This window comes from Coenobita brevimanus, chromosome 57, assembly GCF_032717465.1.
Source record: "Coenobita brevimanus isolate Jiangsu-jjx chromosome 57, ASM3271746v2, whole genome shotgun sequence".
Lineage (NCBI taxonomy): Eukaryota > Metazoa > Arthropoda > Malacostraca > Decapoda > Coenobitidae > Coenobita > Coenobita brevimanus.
Window position 1 is genome coordinate 4112558 of NC_137010.1, and position 27654 is coordinate 4140211.

Below are 27654 nucleotides of genomic sequence, written 5' to 3' on the forward strand. Positions count from 1 at the left end.
GGCTGTGTGACCTTGGTGGTCATCACATCTCTGCCACTTCCTCTCATCTGTTTGTCTACCTCAGAAAATGCCGTATTCTCATTACATCAGCAGCTAGGAGTCTAGGAGAGCAGTTTTCTATTTCTTTTAACTTTCTTACTAATCGTATATTCTGTATGTATTAAGAGGCAATAAACTAAACAAGAGCCATGACAATAATCCATCGCCACCCCTAAGTTCTTGTTTTTGTATAACGGTAAGGATTTCATAACTGCACTGACTAAATACAGCAACTCTGTACTTCTAATGACACAAAATGGGAGGTTCTATTTTCAGTTGTGCGTTCAGAAGCTGATATTTGAAAAAATAAAAGGCTTGATAGCCGCACCCAGCATAAATCGTACCTACAACACCAACACACCCCAAAAGATGTTACACATTCCAAAAGATGTCCGTCGGCACCATACGACCGAGTTGTTGTAGAGCTAAAGTAATTATAAGTTATTATTGTATATAATAATTCAAAAGGTGTCCACTGTCTTTGGACATACCCCTCAGATCACCCTAGATGCACACTACAGGCACTCAACAACGCAGATGCAGATACCAGACACACCAATACCCTTCACCCTTCAATATACCCCATAAGGCCTAGACCCCTGTGGGTGCGGCAAAAATCGATGGAAGTGAAAGTATGACGCCGTTGTAAATGTACGATTGCAACTTGCTTAAGGTAATCTTTTAGAAATGTACAGTAACTCAGCGAGTGACAGTTTGAGACACACACTGAATTTGGCCGCCCCTGTGGGTACAGGAAAAAAAAAAAAAGCAGCATGGTTTCCCATGTATCTGCTCAGGGCCTTTACAACTTTAATCCCAGCTAAGAACATACATCTATACTAGTTGTTTGTAGACCAATATAAATTGCTAGGCAAACTAGCCAGACTTTCCTTACATAGGAGATAAAGGAGAGGAAAGAAGCACGAGCAATGACACTGATGGAGATATAAAATACAAGTATATGGATCAGCCCTGATCTAAACTACATGCCATCAATATGTGACAAGTTTACCGTTTACTCTTCACGTATGGAACAGGTCAACTCTGGAACTGATGTTCTGATTCTACCTACATGACCCGATCTTTTAAACACAATGTGTCCGCACATTTAAAAACGCATGGATTTATATATATATATATATATATATATATATATATATATATATAGGTACAAATAACCATTTGGCTTGTCACTCAGTGTGGAGACCATAAGGCAACACTACACTGAGTGAGTGGATGGTGGGCACCCCCACCCATATGCCCAATAAAATCAAAGGATTATGCTTTGGATTTCCACATCCCACATAATGTGCAAAAGAGAATGACGATGATAATATTGAAAACATTCTCAAAGCTAACATAGGTACAGTACATCAGCATCTTTTATTCTTTTAGTTTATTTACATAAATGTACAAATGTAGATAAAATACTAAATACACTAAAGTACATGTGTGTGTTGTAAAGCTACTGAGGATATAAAAATGAAATAACAAAAATAATACAAAATGTAAAAATAATCTTTTATAAGAATGTAAACAATGTTGTTATCAAGTACCAATTCAAACAGTCAGTTCCAACTCCCTTCATGCCTTAAATGCAACTGATGACAAAGATAAAAGGTCTAGAACATCTGAAGGCAGTCTGGACCACCCAAAGGAGACCTGAATTACGATTTTAGGGGGAATTTAAAGGGCGAGTTAAAGAGATCTGGAACCAAACTGGAATGCCTCAGCCCTTTCAGTCCAGTGGTGTATTTTCATTGATGGTAGTTACAGTACTTCCACATGATTTTATTTTGCTTCGGATATACTGTATATTTAATCTGAAGTGTTGATTATGAACTTTCTTAACTGTTTCACCGTTAGAGGTTCTCTTAAAGCTTTAATTAAACAGTCTGGTGGTAGCCTGATTAACCTAAAGCTTCTGGATGTCTGTTTAATTAGATTCTTCATATTTTCTGATAATGTTTCTCAGCCTAGGATGGATTCTGAACTGGAAGAGTTAGATACTGTCTTAATAAACCCTTTCAGTATGAGAAATAAAGCTGAATTAAATAACTTCATAGCAGGAAAACCCCTCACAGCACGAAAAACAAACTGAAAATGATGTCACCTGGATTTAAGAGGTTAAACTGAAAAATACAAACTGTATTGAACATGGGGACTTCTTTTCTTTCTTTTTTAACTAATAATGCTAGACTGTTTAATTATGCTTGGGAAACATGTCTTCACATTGCAAGGGTTAGAAACGATTTTGATTAATCCCTTAATCCCTTCAAAACAATGTTACATTATTTACAGTACACGCCTGTCGAACCGTAGTGCCCTAATAGCTACTACTCTTTATAGGACACTGAGACATCGCCATGGCTTTGGGTATTACATTTTACGTGGAGTAATAAAGGTGATGAACTGACATCAGGGAGGTACTTACAATGTATTTTCTAGATTAGTCTTGCTACAGTGCTACTCCCTGACTATTTTAACAGCTTAGAGGAGACTTTTTGAAATGGAAATATTTGATATAACTTTCATTAACTCCATCAGTATTACAGGGACTTTCCTTAACTCAATAAATAGATTTCAACAGCAGCAAGAACGAAATAGAGAGTATGTCACCGGACTGAAGGAACTCTGCGTGTGCAGGAAAATCCTTTACATTTTCTTCTCACAAATGCCAGATGATTTTATTCACCTTAGGATTGATTCACTGATCTCTTTGAACTAAAGATGTTAACAGGTTTATGATACATTTTGTGAATCGACAGTAATTACTGAACTGTATCTAAGACAAAGGGACTCTCCTTTAATCACAAAGCATACAGCAAATGTTAATGATTAGTGGCTTCATGTGTGTATGTGTACTAGATGATCTGCAACTTTTCTACACTTTGAATATGTGTAACTACACCCACATGAATAAAAGGTCTCTGTCTGTCTGTCTGTCTGTCTGTCTCTGTCTCTGTCTCTCTCTCTCTCTCACTCACAACAACTGAGGAAAGACAAGCAGGGCTAGAGTCAGAGTCAGAGTGAGGGTAAGGGTAGGGATGGAGGGGGTGAAGGTTTGGGCCGCATTGACGAGGAAACGTTCACACTGAGCAGGCTGGAGCGGGCGGGCGGCTTCCTCCGAGTTTGTTGCACCCACACACACTCGGTACCTTTAAATAAACAGGAGAGGCTGATGGTGTGACTAGGGCTCAACAAACAAAATACATGTATTCCTCACTACAAGTCATAGATGTTCCAAAATATTGTCTCTGCACAAATGGTACTGCAAACTGAGGGACAACTGGCATATTTGCTTTACGGATAAAATTGAAGGTTAAAGAAATAAAATGCAGGTGTGTTCTCTAGATAAGCAGTTAAATCAGGAAAGGCTGGGAATCTTGTAATTGCATACTGATAGAGTTAGTTACTAAAAAATTATCTGTTACGTTCCAGTGACGTTACAACACACTACTCTTAACATTAGCTTTGACATTTGTGATGGACACTTCATCAAGCAGGTAGAAAAGTGAAAGCTGGTACCATCAATGTACGAGTGGATGGGCTTAGATGTACAACTCAGGTGCCAACCTACATGTAACATGGGGATGAGTTTTAAGTGGCTCCAAAGATTTCACATCACCTTTACCTTTGTGATTTATTCTGCACATTGGTCATAATATTCTCTTCTATGTCAATGATACATACTAAGGTACACTGGTAACTGAAAGATATAAAGAACATACAAGAGAATGTTTATATGTAATTCACTAGGGAACAGGCACTACAAAGTCTCCAGTGCCAACCAGAATATGGGAAAAATTCAACTGTCTGAAAGCTAGATGCAGTGTTGTATGTTGTGGGTGTGCCCTAATAAGCTGTACTTATGTCTCAGTGTGTCCGTGAATGTAGAGCTTGGTTTTGTTGCCTGCAGCATAGTACAGTTAGAGTCACTCTTTCTGACTCACTCTGTTTTTAGAAATCAAAGGGAGGTGCAATATTGTAATTAAAAGTCATACACACGATCTGTCATGACCCACCTTCCCCTAGGGAGCTCATTCACGGCTAATTTCCTGGCTGCATAAGTTAGGTTGTGCTCTGCCACCTCCTTGCCAGATGTCACATTGTAAACAGTAGCATGGAAGCCGCCCACATCCTCTCGTGTCGTTACATACCACGACACATCCAAGTGCTGCATCTCAGTTGGGTTTTCTCCAATCAGACGGAAACGAACATCAGGATTAACCTTCAGGAATAACAGAATTTTATCATCAACTTTCTGAGGCGTTGAGATATGCCTACAATTAATATAATCCTCAAGCATTAGCGAAAATAAAATGTTCAGGTGCAATGCCATCTGGAATGAGATAACTAAAGTAGGCACAACTATCTGAAAATCATGCATTCCATTTACAGCAGAATCTCCTAGATCATGTTCTTATGAGACTGGGCACACGCAGCGATTTAAGAATTCCGCGATGTAGAAATAACTAATCTTATGGGGAAAATTACTTATGGGTCTGTCACCTCGGAAAAGCTGACCCTCTCATCTCCAAACCTTTATAAAACGGGTCACAAACAAACAATAAAAACCTTCATGCTTGGCCTGGGAAGGAAGTGTTGTGGCTGTCTTATAGTAAGTTCTATGACTGAATATGATATGTTCAGTAATTGCTATGCTTGATTAAGATTTGTTTATGCCCAGCTAGATGTGTGGATTTAAGGTAATGGAGCCGGGCATTACATGAGGCATTGGAAAAGCGTCACTTTTGATGGCTGCATCCGCGAATTACAAGTCATTTCCACGATTTACTGATGTTGCTGCGCATTTCGAATCTGCTGTGTAGAATTGCGCGATTTAAGATACAGTACTCTGCTGTACTTTTATCTGATACAGTACTCCTCCCTTGTGCATATACAGAAAATCATAAACAACACACCACCTCTCCTGAGCTGAAATTCACTCCATTCCACCCTAACCTAATATCCCTTCCTGAAATGATGACGTAGAACTTCCTTCAACTCCCTCCCTATGCCATGAAAGGGGAATGATGGACTGATGGAAGAGGGCAACTTCAGCCTGCAGTCAACTGCATTCACATTCAGATGAACCTAAGGTTACAACAACTAATATACTCCTACAGTATTACTACTACTAACGGAAACAAAATCTGGTTGTCAGTCACAGATCATTACCCATTCCTCTTTAACTGTTGTCTAGTGGCTAGAATAGCCCAGTCAGACTGACTGCTTTCCACAGGTTTGATTCCTATGAGGTGACTGGAAGTTTCTGATCATTTACTGCCATCAGGGGAAGAAGGCTGGTCTCCTACCAACAAATGTACTAGACCATGGTAGCCCAGCTTCAGGCTCCTACACCTCAAAGGGGGAGGGGGGTAATATGGGATTAGCTGTTACTTCCTCCTTGAAGGGTTAAGGAATGCCATAGTTTGGAAGATTTTGTTGGGGAATGTAGCATCCTACAACTGAATGCCCTTCCCAGTATCAACCAAATGGCCCTTGGGTAAGGTCAAACATTCCACCCCTTAACCCCTTCAGTCTAATGACATTTTTTGTTTCATTCCTGCTACCTCTAAAAGATATTTTTCAGTTCAGGAGAGACTTTTCAAACTGGGGGGTTAGACACCACTTCCACTGACCCCTTCGCTAACAAGGCTTCCATCCTTCCATCATCCAATCCTACGTTGCCCCATGTGGAGCGTGGAAGCCCGGGGCTAGGCAAGTTGGTCATGACAATTAAGATGAGAGTGACCAGCCTCACTCATCCCTCAGTGGCATTATGTGAGCAAACCAGCGCTTGGATATAAACCTTCACCGGCTCAATCCGATTGGAGCGCCGAAATTACCCACTAAACCACCAGGCGCCAAAATTTGGTTATATGCTTACCACCCAGGATAGTAAATGGTTTCCTGGTGTACAGGAAACCATTTGGCTTGTCACTAAGTGTAGTCACCCATATGCAGAAGGAAGAGGAAAGAATGAAGAAAAGAAAGATACAAGAGGGAGTGTACAGTCACCCGTAGTTAGAAGGACGAGGAAAGAATGAAGGAAAGAAAGACAGAAGAGGATGGAAGGAAAGAAGGATGGAGGACAGGAAAGGGCAGACACCCGAGAGCAGCACTACATCGAGTAAGTGGATGATCAGCACCCCCACCTACCACTCCCTTAATATAAATAAAATCATCTGGAGGTAGCAGGAATAAAATACAATATGCATTATTGGACTGGACAAATTAACAGCATGCACTCTAACCCACCATACACACTAAATTCTACAAAGAATACTCCATCAAATTAAACCTGAAGCTCCTTATTCTTTTGTTCCTCATCGATAACCTGATATTCCTTTCTTAAGAAATGAATAGGGTAAAGCAAAGTTGAACATTTCAGCTCTCCTAACAAGACATGTACTGTTTTAACCTACTAACTTTCTTACACCAATGAATAGATAATATGAGAAGCAACATTCCTATCCCGATATTCCTTATTCCCTGATGCTTAATTCTTTTACTGTGAGAATGTATTTCTCATTTTATTAAGGTTCCCACCAGATGATTTAATTCACCTTGGTATAACTAACAGTAAAGGAGTTTGTAAAGACTACCTCTAACTCCTCCAGGTCAAAAAATCTCTCATAAGTTAAGTAAAATCATCAGGCAGAGTTAAGAATATACTGTAGTAGTAAGTACACTACCACAGTGAGTGATTATTGCAGGTGTTATGGCTCACTAGGATGTGAACCTGATAGACTGCAGTTTTAGGAACAGGCACTGGAACTGCCTAGTTATATCAGTGCCACTGTGGGATGGCATCTCTCTTTACCACTGCAGTGAATGGGTTAAGTGAAGAACTGAACAAAACATATCACCTGTGCTAACCTGATATTCGTCCATGGCACGGCGCTGGTCACTGCACCTCAGCTCCTCCTCAGCAATGAGTGGCAGTCTGCGGCCAGCAAGGTGGAGGGGGCGCTGACACACCAGGTCATCCCAGGTGTCCGAGCCCAGCCACGTGTCCAGCCAGGCTCGTATCCTCCGCAGCGTACAGTCACACTCAAGGGGATTGTTGGTATACCTGCAGAAGGAAAGCATTGTAGGTCCTCATCATTTACCTAGCCTGCTAAAGCCAGACACTTTAATCCCAGGGGGTGTGGCCTCAAACAAATCGCCTCCATGTCTACCTGTACTCCATCATCTGGTTGTCTTCCCTCTTACTCATACCATCATTCATATACTTCTCCACCCCACCTCTTATCCTCATCCTTGATCTTCCCCATGAAATAACGTAGGTCAATGCTATAAGCAGCTTTTCTTTTTTCCTATTATCCCCTCCAATCTGTTTATGTATTTTATTATATTCATGCTAACATCAGATTACCGTTTGGAGAAAGTATCATCAAGAAAATGTAGTGCAAGATGTTTTTTTTATATCCAGTTAGAATCAAAATTATTCAAATGGATGAATTATAGCAACAATATCCACGCAGTGAATATAATTATACATGTGAGTATAATATACCAACAATTAATTTTATTCTGGTTATATAACATCTGTGATGTTATAAGCCTTAAACGATACTTTCTTTTCTGTTCTCGGTTACATACATGACTTGTTAAACACAATAAATGCCCACCTGTTACACTAGATAACAGACAAACACTCAGTATTTCAAGTACACAACACAGCTGAACATCACATTAAATTTGGATACATTTTCAAGTTATCAACGATTCTTTCTGTTATGAGTATGTTTTCGTTACTTCAAGGATCTGCAACAAATTACTAACAGGCAGCCCTGTTCTTCTTTGATAAGTCAGCAAATGAGGTGTATCAGATGAACAAAACACCTTGCTTTAGCTAGGATAAAATCTAAGTGAGACAATCACAGACACCACCTAGTTCAATTTCTGACTGTTCACCGATATACCTTTAATTAAAAGATGAATTTGTTGGTGGGGGCATTCACCATCCACTCACCTGATGTAGTGCTGCTCTCGGGTGCCTGCCCTTCTCTCTCTTCCTTCCTTCTTTCCATCCTTCCTCTTCTGTCTTTCCTCCTTCATTCTTTCCTCTTCCTTCTGTCTATGGGTGACTCTATACTTTGTGACAAGCCACATGGTTTCCTGTACAGTAGGAAGCCATTTACAGTACTATGCTGGGTGGTAACCATATAACCAAATTATGGCACATGGTGGTTTAGTGGTCATTAACCCGTGGAGTGCAAGCCACAGCTCAGGCTGTGCATCACCGCTTACTACTCCACTCCTACGCAAACTTACACATGGCGCTACGCAAAGATGGAGAGAGAGAGTGATTTTTTGTCTTTTCACCAGATAATGCCCTGGATGTTTATCAAGTCTGTAATAAACAAACGCAAAAATAAATTTGTTTTTGTTTTTTCATTTTTTTCACTACTCCCCTATGTAAACTTAGGCATGGCCCTACGCAAAGAAGGAGATTTTTTTTTTTTTTTTTTTACCAGATGATGCCCAGGATGTTTATCTTCAAGTTTATAATAAACAAAAACAAAAAATAAACTTTTTTTTCCTTCATTTTCTGTGCATCATGGGGTGGATTAAAAAAGGTAATTGCACAATCCACGGGTTAAGGCACTCCAGTCGAACTGAGTCAGTGCAGGTTTACATCCAAGAGATGGTTGGGGTTTACTGCTCATATACCACTCAGGGATGAGAGAGGCTGGTCACTCTTATCTTAAATGCAAGGACCAACTTGCCTAACCCCGGGCTCCTATGCACCTCATGGGGCAACACTGGATTAGATGATGAATGAATGAATGATTGAGAATTTTCTACATTGTAACCATAAAGGTAAATTTCCAATTCAATAATCTTTTCAAAAAAAAAAAAAAAAATCATCCATCCATCCATCATCCAATCCTACATTGCGCCATAAGGGCTAGGCAAGTTGGTCCTGACATTTAAGATCAGAATGACCAGCCTCACTCATCCCTGTGCCATTACGTGAGCAATAAACCCCAACCATCCCTTGGATATAAACCTTCACCTGTTCAATCCGATTGGAGCATCGTAATTACCCACTAAACCACCAGGCGCCAAAATTTGGCTATATGGTTGCCACCCAGGATAGTATATGGTTTCCTGGTGTACAGGAAACCAGTTGGCTTGTCACTCAGTGCAGAGTCATCCAAAGGCAGAAAGAAGAGTAAAGAATGAAGGAAAGAAAGACAGAAGAGAGAGCGGAAAATCACCCGTAGGCAGAAGGGCGAGGAAAGAATAAAGGAAAGAAAGACAGAAGAGGATGGAAGGAAGGATGGAGGAGAGGAAACAGCAGACATCCGAGAGCAGCACTACATTGAGTGAATGGATGGTGAGCGCCCCCACCTCACTCATGAACTAAAAAAGTGGAGGGTACTTTCCTCAGTGTAATAAACTGATTGGCAGTAATAAGTTGGATAAATAAAGAGGAGACAGAGGAGTAACTAGAATAAAATTTGACAATGTCAATGTCACATTTAACTCATAACGTAAATCAAGTTTTCAATGATTGGTGTTACCCTCAGCTGAAGATGGTCCATCAATTCCTCAGATAGAATCCTACCATGTTCTAGCTTAATCATTTAGGGTTAAAGTAGTTAATCCATACACTGTACAACTCATTTCTACTTTACATACACTTTTGTGCCATAGGTAGTTTGTTAAACTGAGGAACTACCACACATAAAGATGTATTGGTTGTTATTCTCACTAACATCTTGATTCACTCTGATGTGACAGTATGTCAGAGTACTTTTATTAAAAGCTTATGCCACTCTTTCTGTATCAGGTCCCATTCATTCATCATCTAATTTTGCGTTGCCCCATGAGAAGCACAGGAGTCCAAGGCTAGGCAAGTTGGTCCTTACATTTAAGATGAGTGACCAGCCTCATTCATCTCTGAGTGGCATTACGTGAGCAATAAACCCCAACCACCCCATGGACATAATCCTGCATCGGCTCAAACCGATTGGGGCGCCTTAATCACCCACTACACCACCAGGCGCCATAATTTGGTGGGTGGTAACCATATAACGAAATTATGGTGCCTCATGGTTTAGTGGATAATTAAGGCACCCAGTCAGATTGAGCCAGTGCAGGTTTATTTCCACTGGGTGGTTGGGGCTTATTGGTCACGTAATGCCACTCAGGGATAAGTGAGGCTGGTCACTCTCATCTTAAATGTCAGGACCAACTTGCTTAGCTCTAGGCTCCTATGCTCCTCATGGGGAAACACAGGATTAGATGATGAATGAATGAATGATACATGATATAGAAAGAGTGGCATAAGCTTTTAACAACCTGGTTTAAAGTTCTTTTCCATCTTACATCCTACACAACTCTTCTTGTCCTGTACCTTCACTGTTGTATTTTGCCTTTCCTTTACTTCAAATTTGTTAATCAAATTTCAGTTTACTGGACAGTAAATATATGATAATTACTGGTGACTTAAAATGACATTAGCTCAACCACAAGTAAATAGTGTACAGTATATTGTAAAACATTCAACATACTGAATCAGCAACAGCTCATCAGTTGTTATACCGTATAGGCTAAATTCAGAAGTAATTCTATCCACACCTGTGGTTCTGATCACAAGTATAAATAAACCTAACTTTGCGGAGAAAAAGTTAAAAAGATCATCTATACAGTATACACATACTGTACTGTATTAGGGAGAAAAAAAAATCAAATATACACCAACTTGTCTTACTTGATGGTAGTTCCATTGACTGCCCGAGGAACAAAATCTTCGTAGTAGTAGGACAGGCTGTTGTTTGATAGGTCAACATAGGTTAGATTTGGGTTGGACATCAGGACATGAGCAGGAACAGAAATAAGACGGTTGCTCTGTAGGTGCACCTCCCTTAAGCTTTTGCCTCGGCCAAAGACACTGTTCCCCAGCGCCTCAAGGTCGTTGTATGACAAATCCAGAACCTCCAACTTCGTGAGATTGCCAATTACACTAGGGCGTATCTCATTCAGGAGGTTGTGGGAGATGTTAAGTCTACGAACCTTTTGCAAGCCTATTAAAAGGTTTTTATGCAGGACAGGCATATTGTTATAACTCATATCGACTGTTTCAACATTGTAGGGGATCCATTTGTGATATGGGAACATCTTTTTTGACACTGTTCCAAAAAGGTTGTGGGACACATTAATATGGCGAACTGAGAGCAGGTCATCAAATAAGCCATTTGTTTCATTGTCAATTTTCTTAAGGTAATTGTAGGATAAGTCAATTGTCCGCATGGATACGCAGCCTCTGAAAGCTTCGTTTGGGATGTGGCGCAGTTCGTTGTGAGAGAGATTTAGTGTCAGCAACTGTAGCAGACCCTCAAATGACTGCTTGCTGATGTTAGTCATGCCATTGTGTGTAAGGGTAATCTCAAAAATGACAGGCAGACGGCCAAACGCACCCCTAGTTAAGTTTCTGATCTGGTTATGATCAAGATAGAGATACTGAAGAGTCTGAAAGTCCCCAAGGGCCTGCCAGGGAGGTTCAGTTATTGAGTTATTCCTAAGGCAAAGTGTCCGCAGGGAGTTTAAGTGACTAAACGCTCCTCCTACAAGAGAATTCCCCAAATTATTGTGATCAAGGTCAAGGTAAAGTAAAGCATTCATTTCTGGCCAGGTCAACCTGGGACGGATGTTTGAGATGTTGTTATGCTGCAGGTACAGATAGTTGAGTGATTGAGGGATAAGGAAGACTGACGTTATCTCATTATTATTTAAGTACAAGTGACGGAGAGAAGCCAAATTAGCAAAAATGCCCCTCCTGATTCTTCGGAGGTGGTTATGTGACATGTCAATGCTGAGGAGGGTTGGAATAGTACCAAATATACTTGATACCAATTCTTCCATTTCATTGTGGCTGAAATCCATCTGCCGGATGGAAAACAGGCCACCAAACACACTCCTCTCGATAGTTTTGAGACGGTTGTGGCTTAAATCTATTGTGTGAAGTTCGTATAGTTTGGGGAAGGTGTTTCTTGGGATGATAGTGATGTTATTGTAGCTGGCATTCAATAGCTTTATCCCTGGAAAATGGAAAGGGACATCACCAAGACTTGAAATATTATTATGCATCAATAAAAACTCCGTCATGTAGCTTTTTTCTCCTGGGAAAGCCTCCTTAGGTATTTTGCTGATATTATTGTACGAGAGGTCCAAGGTGGTGATGTTTACTGTTTCTGTAAAGGCACCTTCATCAAAAGTTGATAAATGGTTGTGACTTATATTGATTGCCACAAGGAAGAGATTTAGGAAGCCATTGGACCTTATCCGTGTGATCTGATTCTCTGCCAAGTCTATGTGTTCGCAGTATTCAAAATTCTCAAACATCTTGGAGTATACCTCCTTCAGTTTATTGCGAGCCAAGTTGATTGTGCCAATTCGCCGCATTGAGCCAAACACTCCACGCTGAACCTGGTGAGAGAATAAATTTACATGCATTGTCCTAGGGAATATTGTATGATGGCAGAAATCACTTATGGTATACTGAACTTGGGACCAAATCCCTGCAGAACTTGACCCTCATACCTCTCCAAATTTAAACCCCACCTTAGATTTCAGATGTCAGTTGTACCAATAGATTTAGCACACTTTAAACTACAGTATATTACCAATAAAGTGCGCTTTGTGAGCGCGTGATGAGCGAATGAGCATTTGTACATTCGCCTAGCACCATAATTTCATCTTGGTGTAAACTTTCAACATTTCTGGTGAGGTAGCTGAACAATAACAGAAGAACAAGTGCACTAAAATATTTACTTTCTCATGTTTTCTCTCTCACACACACGAACATGCAGGAAAACAGTGTTACAACAGAAAATCCTTTTAATCAGTATCATAGTGGGGCATGTCAACTGAAGCCCTCGCTATATTCCCTTGGAAAGCTGGGATTCCAATGGGTTTCCTTGGTCTCATGAGCAAATATATGGCTAAAAACATAATTTACTGAATATGTCTACTACCTGCTGAAAGAATCTCTTCTCTATCTCACATAGTAGAAAAGTTACTGGCCTATGAAAACCATAGCAGTCAGGACGCAGCTTGCTTGCTCGCTTGTAACAAGCAGCAACAATATTTAGCCAGAAAAAAAAAAAAAAAAAAAGTCTACAAATAATGTTGAACTGTATTCAAACCTGACAATTACCACACATACAATACATTCAGAAATGGCAATTTTAATTGCTACCATCTTCCTGTACACTCTGTACTGTTATAGACAGAGTATAGTAAGAACTCAACATTCATGGTTATATTGCGATCTAGAAGAGCCATGAAAAGCAGAAAGCGCAAAAAACAGGTGTATTACACCTGTGGAAAAGTTTCTAGAGAAGGGAAAGAAGTTGTATGCGGCCTTCATGGATTTGGAGAATGCATATGACAGAGTGGATACATATGGAACGTGGAAAATATTAACAACACATGGAGTAAGTGGGAAGTTGCTGAATGCCGTGAAGAGTATGTGTGAGGGTGCTAAGGCTGCAAAGTATGTGGATAGCGAACTAACTGAATTTTTCTCTATTAATGTTGGACTGAAACAGGGATGTCATCTCTCCATGGTTGTTCAATCTGTATATGGATGGGGTTATAAAAGAGACACTAGGTAGGGCGGTGAATGCTGGCGCAGCCCTAATGAGAGAGAGCAGTGTTTGGAAACTTCCTGTACTGTTGTTTTCAAATGATACTCTATTATTAAGTGAGGACGAAGGGGAACTGGAAGGCTTGTTAAATAAGTTTGGGAGAGTGCGTAAGAAACGGGGTCTAAAGGGGAATGTTGGGAGGAGTAAAGTTATGGGTTTCAAAATTAAGTCACTAAATGCACAGTGAGGTTGGATGATGAGAAAATGAAAAATGTGAGTGCATTTAAGTACTTGGGTATGTGATGAGTAAGGAAGTAAGTTGAGAGGATGAAGTGCTTGAAATGGTACAACAGGGAAGAAAGGTTGCTGGTTCTTTAAAAGCAGTGCTATGAAATAGGGAAGTCTCCGTGGAAGTAAAAAAGTCACTGCATGACAGTACTGTGATACCAACTCTAGTGTATGGAAGTGAAGTCTGAACCTTGTTGGAAGGACACGAGTCAAGAGTGAGAGCAATGGAAATGAGTTATTTGAGAGGAGTATGTGGTTACATGGGGAGAGACTGACAAAGGAGGAAGTGAAGAAGTGTTGTGGTGTAGATGTGATAGAAAGTGTTAGGAGAAATACACTGAGGTGGTTTGGCCATGTGGAGAGGATGGAGAGTGAGAGACGAACGAGGAGAGAGTATGTGAGTGAGGCGGAGGCTGAGGATGAGATGTAGGGATGGAATGGAAAGGTATATACGAGAGGGGGGTGTCAGCTGGGGGGAGGGCAATGAAATGGCAGGGGACAGGGTGACATGGAGGCAATTTGTATGTGGCCACCCCTTACGGCAGCGGTTCTCAAACATTTTAGTGTGTGACCCTATTTGGAAAATTTCAAGACTTCGTGACTCACGGAGTAAAGAGAGAGAGAGAGAGAGTAACCAGTATATAGCATATCATAGTTATTATGAATATGCTAATAATGTAATAAGGATAATTGCAATTTCAATTAATAAAATACGTTGAAAGCATTAGGCCTATTGTATGTCCCTGTGACCCATCAACATTCCTCTCATGACCCACAGTTTGAGAACCACTGCCTTATGGGGCTGAGGCATCTGGCAATAGTTAAATAGATAAATTACATTACAGTAGCTATACACGCAAGAGTGTCATTCACAGCTCCCAGTGAAATCCACTTTTTTTCAAATATTTCCTTCCTTTTCCTCAAAATGTAACAATAAAATTCCTCACCACAACAAGTGTTGCAGAACAAGATGGCCAGTGAGTTGTTGTGCACTTGTTTACCTCAATGCCCCACTAAGGAGTCAACTACTAATAAATGTCTACTGCATTTTAAACATCCTTTGCAGAGTTTCTGGTGTAGTGTGATGGTGCCACAATTACGGATTTTTTGGTCGAGCTTACCCACAACTGTACGGTACTTTTTCAGAAGTAAATTATCTCTACAATGCAATTAAAGGGTACGGCAACACAGAATGCTGTCGAGAATGTGATCACTACCATAAATGTTTAGTTCTATTATATTTAAAAAAAAAAGAAAGAAAGAAAACTGACTAACAATATATGAAACTACTGAATACACACGAGATTTAAGTTTTTCTGAAACCCTTCCAGTATTTCTAGTTTTCATAGATGAAAACTGAGGATTGTACTACTTGATCATGACCACGTGAGAGGAAGAAGTAGCAATTGGTGAATCACTAGTACAATTCACATAAAAGGAGTCCGGGTGTATAGAAAAATATTAACGCTTTCACTCCAAAGCTCTCTCAACTGAATGAACTCATCTGGCATTAGGCATAGTAACATGCCTTGGTATACCAATAGCAAAGCACAGGTTACAAGTTTTTGAAGCCTTTGACTGCTAAGACTTCTCTTAGCTGAACAGTCTTCAAGTGCTAGCCTAGACAAAATACTCAAACGGTCCAACCACAGCAAAATAATTAAGTCATTCCCTACTCTGTTGACACAAAAAAAAAAATATCTTATTGGGCTTATGAAGCTTTCTGAAAACCCAGTTCTTTAATTTTTTTTTTTTTCCATGTTCATCATTATCATCATCATCATCATCCGGACCCCCTTTCCCACCCTAGGGCAGGGTGTGGAGTAGCAATGTCCAGACAGTCCAAATCTCCCCAATCCAATGGGCCACACTTCCATTCATTCATCATTCAGGCCTCTGGAATCCTGGCTCTTTCCAAGTTAGACCTTATTATTTTCTTATAGCTGTACTTTTAAGACCAATTTTATAGTGGTACAAACTGTTTATATGATAAACATGAACATATTAGCATGTCAGACACAACTATAAATTCGTAAAGAAGAGGTACTAAAGATCCTCCTTAACCCCTTCAATCTAACAATACATTTTACTTATTCATTCCTGCCATCTGTAAATGATTTTGTTAGCTTATGGAAGAGCTCTTGTAGTGAAGGAGTTAATGAAGTCTATAACAAACCCCTCCGGTTTACATGGTGGACAGCAACAATTAAATGCAAATTTTGAAACATCTTGTGGTAGGTGGAGGCACTCACCATCCACTCACTTGATACAGTGCTGTTTTGGGTGTCTGCCCTTTCCTTTCCTCCATCCTTCCTCTTGTGTCTTTCATTCTTTCCTCTTTCTTCTGCCCACGGGTGACTTTACACTCCCTCTTCTGTCTTTCTTTCCTTCATTCTTTCCTCTTCCCTCTGCCTATGAGTGACTCTACATTAAGTGACAAGCCAAATGGTTTCCTGTACACTACGAAACCATTTACTACGCTGGGTGGTAACCACACAACCAAATTAAGGTGCCTGGTGGTTTAGTGGGTAATTATGGTGCACCAATCGGATTGAGCCAGTGTAGGTTTATATCCATGGGATGGTTGGGGTTTATTGCTCACACAATGCCATTCAGGGAAGGGTGAGGCTGGTCACTCTCATCTTAAATGTCAGGAACAACTTGCCTGGCCCCGGGTTCCTACGCTCCTCTTCATCAGGCGACGTAGGATTTGATGATGGATGGATGGATGAAACATCACTTGACTAAGGGGGTTAACTAGTGAGAAGGGAGTACATGTTCAACTCACGTTATTGATGAGGTTGTCATTGAGGTACAGGCGGCGGAGGAGTCGCAAGGAGCGGAAGTTGCGGGCCTCCACCTTGGTCAACTGGTTGTGGGCCAGGGAGAGCCAGCCCATGACTGAGTTGCGGGCAAAGGAGTTGCGTCCCATGTTGTTAATCTGGTTGTGCGACATGTTGCACCACTGCATCTGATTCAGGTCCTGTCAAATGGGGGTTATGAGGTTAAATTACTGTGGAGCAAATAAGCAAGAAGAAAGGGGAAGGGAGGGAAGAGAGGGGGAGAAGGAATTAAGGATGAATGGATGGACAGGGTGCATGTATAAATGGCAGGAGGTTGGAAGGGAATTTCTTCAATCCAACAACATATTGTACAGGCAGTCTCTACTGTGAGCAGCATTTTTAAACGTAATTTTTGCTACTAAGTTCTCAGTACATTAAAGACAAGTTACAGTGCAACCAGTAAAGTTCATTTACCAGTTCCTTAGTTTATAGTATCAATCACAACTATGTAATTTAGTGTGATATTTTGGAACTCATCCCTTACTCATTACGAGCACCACATGTTTCTTATACTGTGTATTTATTCTTGCTATTTCCAAATGGTCTTGTTCACCCTTCATGAGACTTTCCAAACTGGTAGAGTTAGAAACAGCCTTCATTAATCTCTTCCCTACAAGAGTTCTCCTCTATGCTGAATAAAACTGCTTGGTTGTGGCATGGAATAAACCAATAAATACAGAATGCCCTGTTTTATCATGAAGATATGTTTGAAAATCCAGCACATACTGAATTTTCTTACACAGTATTGAACTGATTATAACATGGGTTCAATGGGGATAGGTTTTTGGCCCAGAGTAACCCACCCAACAAAGTCTAAAAACAAGTTTCCGGCTCACCTGAATTGATAGTTACCGTATTCCACTTAACATTGCACTTAACTTGCTGATTACTGCCAACAATAAGTATAAAAATTAGTTTCCAACACACCTAAACAGGTAATTGTTTCAATTTACTGCACTTCACTTTTTGCCTGAACTCCAACACTACATTACTATTCCATCACTGACACTAAGATAGCTGATTGTGATCAAGTTCAAAAGCCATCTTGGAAAAAACAAATAACTGTAAGCCTCTGTGTCGGAGGTCATATAAGCAAAAATAATGATTATAAATTGTCGACAAGCTAAGGCTTCATACAGAATCATAATGGCTGTACAAGTGAAAACACAACTGTATTTCAAAAAAACGGTCCTAACTTTTTTGTCATCATATACCAGTTCATCGTAAAATGAGGGTCTGCTGTACAGCACTGGATTTAAGCCGGGACATCTTTATAGTTTATTCTTGCTGCTACCAGACAAGCTGATTTAGTTTCTAGCTGTGAGAGGGTTACCACAAGTAAGGCTACATCTAACTCCTCAGTGGCATAGTTGCACATACAGAAAGAAAAAAAAAAAAAAAGTCACAAACTGGCCATGGAGGTATGCAAGGAGGGGAGCATGCTTGGTGTCACATCTCACCCCCCACCAATGCCATGATCACCATGCAACACTTCGCACTGAAACATCTGTGCTATCACTACCCGTACAGTATATGTTTCATCAGAAGTCACTAATGATTGCAGTATTTTACTGTTATGCATTTCATATAGGCTACAGTAAAGGATACCTGTAAGGAATAATATTAATGTCCCTTTTTTTTTTTTCTTTTTTTTTTCCAGGCATCATACAATCATAAACATCATCAACTCGTGTGGGGTCTTATAAAATATTCCTTGCAAATGTTCAGGCTGGACTGTAATAAGAACTACACCACTGGAATGAGGGGCACAGTATATCTCCTCAATATAAAAAAAAAAAAAGAAGAAAAAAAAAAAGAAGACTTCATGACAAACATATTTTCTTAAGGTCCTTTTTGTAGCCGTTTTATATATTATGGAAAGATTGCATATGGTATTAAATTACCATTGCAAACTTTAAAGACGACTTACTGATTTCCTAGAATTTACAATACCATACCAATGGTATGAAAAAATTGATACAAAAATCTCGATATAACAGACTTCAATACACCGGAATTCGCTTTTAGAGGACTCCAGGAGCTACCGGACTAAACTCCTATGTATTGGAAAAACTCCGATAAAGCCAGAAGCAGTTCAGACTGCCTGACCACTTCAGCTATCATCACCACGACATGGTAATTAAAGACATGTTTATCAGTGTACAGTACTGCATTATTATATATATTATACCATTTGATTAATGTAGTGAAGTTATAACACAGTACAGTACCACAATGGTAGTCAAAACAGTTTAAAAACCATTCATGCGATCTGGATAAATGTCTGATATATCGAAAAAAGTCCGGATTAGCAGGAGGAAGTCTGGATGTCGCTTTTATCGGAATTTCGTATTTTTCGGAACGGTTTGGGCCCCAATTAGTCCGTTATAGCAAGGTCTTACTTTTGGAACACAAGGAGCACATCTCAGATATACAATGAGGACATAGTCCCGTCAAATGACAAATACTGTACAGTAGCTACTTATACATTTTACAGTACAATGGGTACTGGTGACAGACACCTTCCTGTGGTGATGCTGATGAACCAAGACAGAGGACCTGCTTGGATAGCTACACAAATGTCTCTCACTTCCCCAATTTCCCAAAAGAAGTCTGGTGGGCTGCAGCATCAGTTTCCAGCAGTCCACTGGGTTCATGACCAAATAAGCCTGCGGTAGTAACTACTACAAGTTACTATTCCTGTATATCGTGTAACAACAAAAAGCATTCATGAAGTACTTCCTACCTAACCAGGAGAGTACAATAAAACAACAATCAAATACTAAAGTTCGTCCACCTCGCTTCCCCAGAGTGGTTTCCCCCCACACTTCAACCTATGGCTGTTCTAGTCAAAGTGTTAGTTTTTTTTTTTTTTTTTAATGAATGGAGGACCCCTATAATCAGGTGTATGAATTATTTTTCAGTTCATTTGTTTTTCCTTCCTGTTAAAAAAAAAAAAAATGGCAGAGCTTACATGACTCTACAGTAGTACAGTACTATAGCTCTAATTAATTCCATTGCATTTTTTTCACATCTAGCATCATAATCTAATGGTAATCTCTTGTTACAGCTCATCATTCAAGACGGAGAGATGGCAACTTAAGGCTAGGTTAAAATGGACTGAATACAATATACCCAGTAATCTTCCACTTACTGAAAAGAACTTTGGATCCAGCTTGGTGAAATTATTGTATGAAAAATCAATGACCCTCACATTCCTCTTGCCTTTGAAGAGGCCATTTGGTATATTCTTAAGTCCATTATAACTGAAATCCACCTTCTTCAGTTTGGGAAGCCCCTGAAAGAAAAAGAAAAAAGTTAATTATATATATGTAGATGGTATATAATGTATATATCGTATATATACCATATACCGAATGTAAGTAGATACAGTAACCACTCAGGTATCCAAACCAACTGGGTCAAAGGAAGGTCAGACAATGCAAAAAATCGGATAATGACATATATAGTATTTTTGGAATACAACACTCTGTATATACAGTATAGGTGCACTACATCGCTCATCAACTTACAGGCCTGCCTCTCAATCCCATCCTCACTATCATTGTCACTCAGGGGTACTGTGGTTGGATGAGATAATGTTGAGGTGGATGGTTGGATGCATGATGGTGAAGGTGAAGTTACAGGAGTGACTGGCTTGAAGAAGGTGTCGATTTTTGTTTGCTTGAACGCCCATTTGCTCTGATTTTTGATGAACAGGTTACGAAATTCTTGGATGGTGCTTGAGGCCTTTTGGAAGGGTGGTATAGCATCTGGGTGCTCACAGTAAGCAATAAGGGTCTCAAAGGCTTCCCTGACTTTCCCAGCCTTAGGAATAGGTGCAGCAGGTTCATCCCCATCATCACTTCTTGATTCAGTTGGGTGGCCAGAATAATCATCAATAACAGGAAGTTGGTCCCTATGGCCTTGCAAACAACGGGGCTGTTTAGCCCTGCCTACAACACACGGCTTATGTTGGCGAAGGCCGATGGAGTTGGCACAGCACATCAAGCCCACCCTAGCCTTACGTAACTTGCGACCTGGGATACTAGCCTCCTCTTGACTGGCTAGGGTTGTCTCAGGAAGGGTTTCATCCTTGTTGTACACTTGCTCTATTATCTGACTCTCTTTTACCAATGAATTTTTAAACTTCGTTCTGAATTCGTCTACAGCATTTTCATTTGCATCCAGAGTTTCATCGTAACCCCTTTTCTTGGTTAGTCCATGTCTTGCCTTAAAGCAATACAGCCATCCCTCTGACGCTTTAAAGTTTGTTAGGCCTATCTCCTCAGCAAACTTTTTGGCTGCCATTTTCAATTCAACCCCACGAACCAAAACTCCGTTGCCACGCTGTTGCTGATACCACTTAATGACACACTGATCGAGATCATTATACATAGGCTTAGTCATCGTTTTTCTTGTTTGAGTCCGTGATGTCTTGGTAGTACTGGTATACTCACTGGTGTAGGCCTTGATTTTGTCCTTGGCTTTCTTGATATCGAAGAGGGTTGATCTGGCCAGGCCGTACACATCTCTTATTTTACTGTCAGACCAGCCTTTCTCATGCAGCTGGATTATCTCTGTCTTCTTCTCTAAGGTCAGAACATTGCGAGGGCGTTTGAATTTAGTGGGAGGCATATTGTGTAATTAACTGAGCACTGATTAAAATGCAGCAAACACACGAGACATGGGAACAGCGACGGTGCGGGGTTTGCTTTCTTTGATTTTGTTTGGATTCGATTTTCCCAACTTCGCTCCCACCACTTCGCGCCACCTACCGGCCCGGCCACCGCGCGAGCTCGCCACGCGCGCGAAATTAAAATTTCTTTCTATCGTATATATTATTCATTAATTTTGCTAATTATTAAATGTGGAGGTTCGGAAAAGGACGAGGTTCGTATGGTGCAGGTTTGGATACGAGAGTGATTACTGTACAGTAAAACTCTACCATACTGTATTTCATTATGAAAATTTTACTGAAATCCTCCTTCTTCGGATTGAGAAGCCCACTAAAAAATTAATAAAACAAAAGTTAAATATATAAGAGAGGTGTTGGTTAATACGGCAAAATATTACCGTACTGAATTTCATTACGATGACATCCTGTATGAGGCGACTATGGGGCCCATTTATCTCCTGTCTTTCTCTCCATGTTTGTGGCCACTTGGTGGCCACCCTATACGGGATTGAGGCGTCTGGCATGAGTGCGGGTATTTCAATATGGCGACCCGAAATCACATGCTCGCTGCGGAGATAGCCCCTCCATACTATAGAGCTCAATGGGTCGTCTAGTGAGGTACAGTACTTCAACCAGATGTAGCCTATTCAGGGTTTCAATTCATGGGATGGTCGGGGATCACTACTCTCACAATCCACACAGGGATGAGCAAATGGGCATTCTTGTCTTAAATGTCCGGACTCAGCAGAGTAGCCTCGGGTCCCTATGCTCCTGATAAATCAGTTATAAGTGTAACACCATACAACGTAAGGCAACACAGTTATAGTATCTTTTCCCAACTGTCTGATGCAGTGGCGTACCTGAGGGGGGGGGGCGGGAGGGGGGCTGTTTGAAACTGCCCCCCGGGCCCCCAGTTCAGGGAGGCCCAAAAAAGCCTTAAAAATTTATAAGCTTTTTAATCAATATTTCAAAATATATATAGTTATCATCCCGACAATCCCGGCTGAGATATTAGATAAGTTGCGAGAATTGGAGGGGCTAGGTTCTTTGCGGGGCCCCCCTCCTGGAGGGGGGGCCCCGAAAAGAATCTAGCCCCCCGGGCCCCCAAATCTCTAGGTACGCCCCTGGTTTGATGACACCTTAATTTTCATCCTAAATCATAACTACTGGTATACTTCAGTTTAAATGTGGTAATAAACTGACATGCATTGAATTGGAGAGTATGTGAGGTGAATGGAGAATTTGAAAGACCTGAAAGATTACAACAGTAAACCCTATTCACGTTATACAAATATCTAGGCTGAAACAACATTCATGACTGGTGAAAGGTGAATGTGTGCTGGGAGAATGGAATATCAGTGGTATATCTTTATAATACTTAACTCACACTTCAGTAATAAACTCTTTAACCGAATATTCGCTTCACTGGATCAAAGATTTATTCCAGATTTAAAGAGGCTACTCATTTATTGATAACTTTGTGAAAATGTATGCTAATTTCAGTACAAATATACTCAGTACGTGAAAAAATACAGTATTAAAGCAAAAGAAAATTACATAGAGAGAGAGAGAGAGAGAGAGAGAGAGAGAAAGAGCGAGAGAGGAAGAGAGAATCACCTGAAAGGCATTTTTCTGTATGTTCTTAAGGTTGCAGTGGTTGAGGTGTAGGATAGAAAGCTTGGACATTCCCGCCAGCGCGCCATTGGGCAGTGTCGTCAGGTTGGCTCCCCGCACCTCCAGTACCTGCCCAAAAGTAAGAAATTAATTATTCCAGTACGATGACGTCTGGTTATATAGTCTTTTCACATTTACATGGCCCAAAATTTCGTCCTTAAACACGTCATTTCACATAGCTGTAGCAGAAAAAGACAATGCTATGGCTCTACGACTATCATATTCTGTTAATCTTTTGCCACCACTAAGCATTCAAGATTGAGATATGTCAGTTTTAGGCAAAGTTAAAGTAAAAAGAACAGTAAATCTCGCTAACTCTACACAATTGTATTCATCCTAGAAAAAACGTCAAGTAATGAAGGGGTTAATCAAGGCTTTATCTGATTCCTCCGGCTCGAAAATGGTCCGGAGGCGGCAATCATCATCACCATCATCATCATCTCTAAAGATGTTATCGCAATGAAGGAGTTAAATGCTCTCTGAGCGGAAACTTCGTCCAACTGCACATGCAGGGCCACGATTATCTCGACAAGTATGCAAATATCTATCTAGTCGCACCTATAGAGCTGAAGCCTTGTCACCGCCCCCCTCCCGCTCGAAACCACCAACAGTGTGTGGCAATGGCAAGTCGTCAGGATTCAAAACAAGATCACTTCCTTGTGCAAACTTTTTTGGGGGGAGGGGGGAGAGAGGGGGGGTAGACAAGTGGTGAAACATGCACAATTTTCCCACATATCTTGTTTCTGCAGTAACAAAATCTTAGTTACGATAAGGAACCGATCGTAAGTTTGTAAATCACATGGCAGGCTCCTTTCTCTTTAAACCCTTCAATGTTTTTAATTTTAGTCTTGTTACCTCCAGGCCGTCTTGTTAGACTGATGATCGACTTTTGAACTTAGATGAACATTCTACATAACCTCATCGGTGGTGGAGAGGGACGCCTTCATGTGGTTGTACTGATATAGCTGAGAGGAGGGGCTGCCGATTAAACAAACGTCCCTAGTTCCCTCCCTATCCCCTAAAAAGGGGATGGTGGACTGCAGAGTGTGGGCACCCTCAGACTCCAGTGTACTTGATTCACGCACAGGTGAACCTGGGTTGTAACTGCTATCCGGTATATACTAACCCGACCTAGATTTCCGTACTTTTACAGCATACGTCACACGTCACCAGCAGAAAGACAATGCTACGGCTTTACATCCATTTCACTGCACTACATCATGACTATCATCATATTCTAGTGCTAATCTAATGACACAAGTTATAATAAAAACAGTATACCTACTACTACTACTACTACTACTACTACCACCACTGCTACTACTACTACTACAACTTCCACTACTACTACTACTCCTACTACTACTACCACTACTACTACTACGACTACGAAATAAAGAAGTGACTGACTGATTGACTACCACTACTCCAACTACTACTGCTACTACTACTGTTTCTGGTAGTAGTAGTAGTAGTAGTTGATGTTGTTGTTGTTGTTGTTGTTGTTGTTGGTGGTGGTGGTGGTGGTGGTGGTGGTGGAGGTTGTAGTTGTTGTTGTGCCTACAGTACCGTTCACAACCAGCATGCTCTTTTAAGCTGAATAAAGTCATCTGGTAAAATAATGACGTCAATGGACAGGTGTCAACATCTCTTCTGGGGCCACAATCATTCCCTTAAGCTTATTTATAACTTTTCTTGTTTATACTTTTGTTTCCACTCAGACTGTTACCACACACTTCATAACCAAACTGGAATAATTATCAAAGGTAGGTTAACGAAAAACCCGACATTCTGCAATATTACTTAGCTTATGAAGACTTGTTTATCCTGTAATATTATTAGGATCTCTTGCCCATAATGTCTGGGCCATTCTTCCACTGCCAGCCCTCTCATTAATTACACAGTTCTTTTCTCCCGTGTAGCTCGAGATCTTCCTCTTGTAACATCACTAATCACCTCACCTTGTACCACATCTTAAACTATTATTAGGCTATTAGTCACAGCCATTAATTATAGCGTTGGCCAATATATTGCTTTTGTGACGGAAATTTCAGGCAACTTATTTGTTATTTAATGTATACTTCAATATATTTTTCTCAATAGTAGCTTTAAGCCAATGCCTTTAAATGACATGAATTCCAGGCTACTGATTAACCAAACGGTATAGGGTATACACCAGTCACACAGTTCTACTTGCTCTTTATTTGCTGTTCTAACTTAGGATATTCTGCCTACTGGTATTCTAACATTTCAGCTTATTCTGCTTGTTATAACTATGCTCTAGAGGGTTGGAAAGGTGTATACTCTTGTTATTACTCAATTTTCAAGTTATATAGGCCTACCGCATCACATCCAGTATATCCTGCTACTTTCACACTCTTACGCAGTTTTTATCATTAATTTACCACTTACATAGCACAGTCAATAATTATACTACCTCCACGTTCTTGAGCCGCCTGAGTACATCTGACGGCAGTTCTTGTAGCTGTGTGTCTAGGAAGTGGATGCCTGTGAGCGACTGCATTACGGGCGTGAACACATTCTCCCCTACCCCATTCAGCTGCGTCTCCTCCACCACCAACTTCCTCAGCACCAGGCCTTGGAATAAATCCCCGTAGAGCCTCCTAAAATGGCATTTGTACAGTTTCAGTTCTTGAATGGGTAGGCGGACATTAGCCAATCCCACGGCGATGGAGGCAAGGTTGGTGTTTTCGCATTTTATGAAGATTCCCTCTTCCCCTCCGCCTTCACACGTGCACGGAAAGAAATATGGGGAATTGTTGGGGCACCTGAATTTAGTTTCACCGTTTGCCTCTGTTTTGGGTGCGACTATGGTTAGACAGAAACAAGTCACCACCAGCCACGGTAACCTTGGCATTTTGAATTTATTTTCTGGGTATTTCCGGGTCACAAAATCACACGCATCCACGTCATGATTGCTTAGACGCTAATATACTTCCATGCCATTTCACAAGGGCCCACAAATACTTATACACACGTAAAATACATTGTAATTTGTCACCATATACTTCACACTCCCCCCGTCGATGTCTTGCGATCAACTGAGGTAGACTCCTCAGAAGTGAAAGTGATGGAGCTGCCTACTAGTCCATTTATTTAACTGATTTTATTTAATTTACTGTTATGGTTTCATATTATTTCATGATGAGGGAAAGGAGCATAATAGCATGTATGAATTTTAAAGATAACTGGAATATGGTTATGTTTCTACTATTGTGTTTACGTAAATATGTACACTGAGAGAAATGTTGGCACCAGTTCCACCTGTTCGTTGTGGTCAGGAGAAATTTTTATGTTCGGTTTCAGTACAGATATCATCGTACCAAATATTAGAAAACCAATATCATCAGGCATTAAAGAAAATTTAATATTCATTTGAGAGTATGCTAACTCGTCCAGTCACACACGATCCAGGAAAGCAACACCATAAACACCAGAAATATGCTCGAAACGATATTAAATGAAAACTGTTGAAGTGTTAGAAAAACCTTAATCCCGTTAGGCTGTCTTATGATGAAATTGGGAAATCAATTACTCACAATGGGTTAGCGGGCGTAATGTATGAACAGGCTAGCAAACAATGAATAACTAATAATGATAACGATAATGAAGAATACACGTCCTGGTGACTTTAACACAGACGTCTTGCAAGTAGTGATCAGTTAATTGGAGTCTTTTCTTATATATATATTGATCCAGGAAGATGATTTCAAAACAGTATTGTACAAGGTAGGATCAAAATACAGGTAAGTAAGGCTTTAGCTGAGTACCGTTCGTAGGATATCTTAGCTTTTGCGAGCTTTTGACTTAAGGCCATTCTAAGAGGTTGTGAGAACTTCGTAACACCTCTTCTCAAACGATTTATTCAGCATATTACACTTCAGTACCGGTATACTCTTGTACGTTATTAATTCATACTACGTCAAAATTAAGGATACATAAATAACATTCAAGAGTATCAGGGTGCAACATGTAAGTGAGATGTTAAGAAGTGACACGAAGCATCCTACGCCATTAAAATTTTGAACCTTAATATTAATAATGATAAGTTCACGTACATGTATTTTGGGTGGTCACAATAACTACTGTACTTGAATATTCTCAAATTGTAAGAGGAACAGGGCAAGGGATACCGGGCGACCTTGCTCAGCGGATATCCTTGTTTATTTTTGTTTTTCTTTATTTTTTTTTCTTTTTAAGTGACTTCGGGATAGGTAGGGCCTGTTGCAGTACCTGTGTGTAGGGAGGGATAAAGTGGATGCTTCAGGCTTTGCACGTTGATTTATTGTGTGACGTCGCACCGTATTAGGAAGGTATCATTATCATCATCATCGTTGTCGTCGTCATCATCATCAACATCATCATCATCATCATCATCATCGTTGTCGTCGTCTGCATCTTCATCAACAGCAGCAGCAACAACATCATCATCATCGTTGTCGTCTTCATCATCATCAGCAGCAGCAGCAACAACATCATCATCATCGTTGTCGTCTTC

General features: G+C 40.4%; 1 protein-coding gene across 1 annotated transcript; it reads right to left on the reverse strand.

Moving 5' to 3' along the window:
- Positions 1-3022: 3022 nt before the first annotated feature.
- Positions 3023-26163, reverse strand: LOC145402206 (uncharacterized). The gene is made up of 8 exons (XM_080274325.1): positions 25573-26163; positions 23079-23204; positions 19938-20081; positions 16729-16923; positions 10775-12489; positions 6925-7120; positions 4065-4270; positions 3023-3197 (listed from the first exon to the last, which is right to left on the reverse strand). Exons 1-8 carry the CDS (start codon positions 26011-26013, stop codon positions 3023-3025), a joined length of 3198 nt encoding a protein of 1065 aa, XP_080130451.1. The 5' UTR covers positions 26014-26163.
- Positions 26164-27654: the final 1491 nt, after the last annotated feature.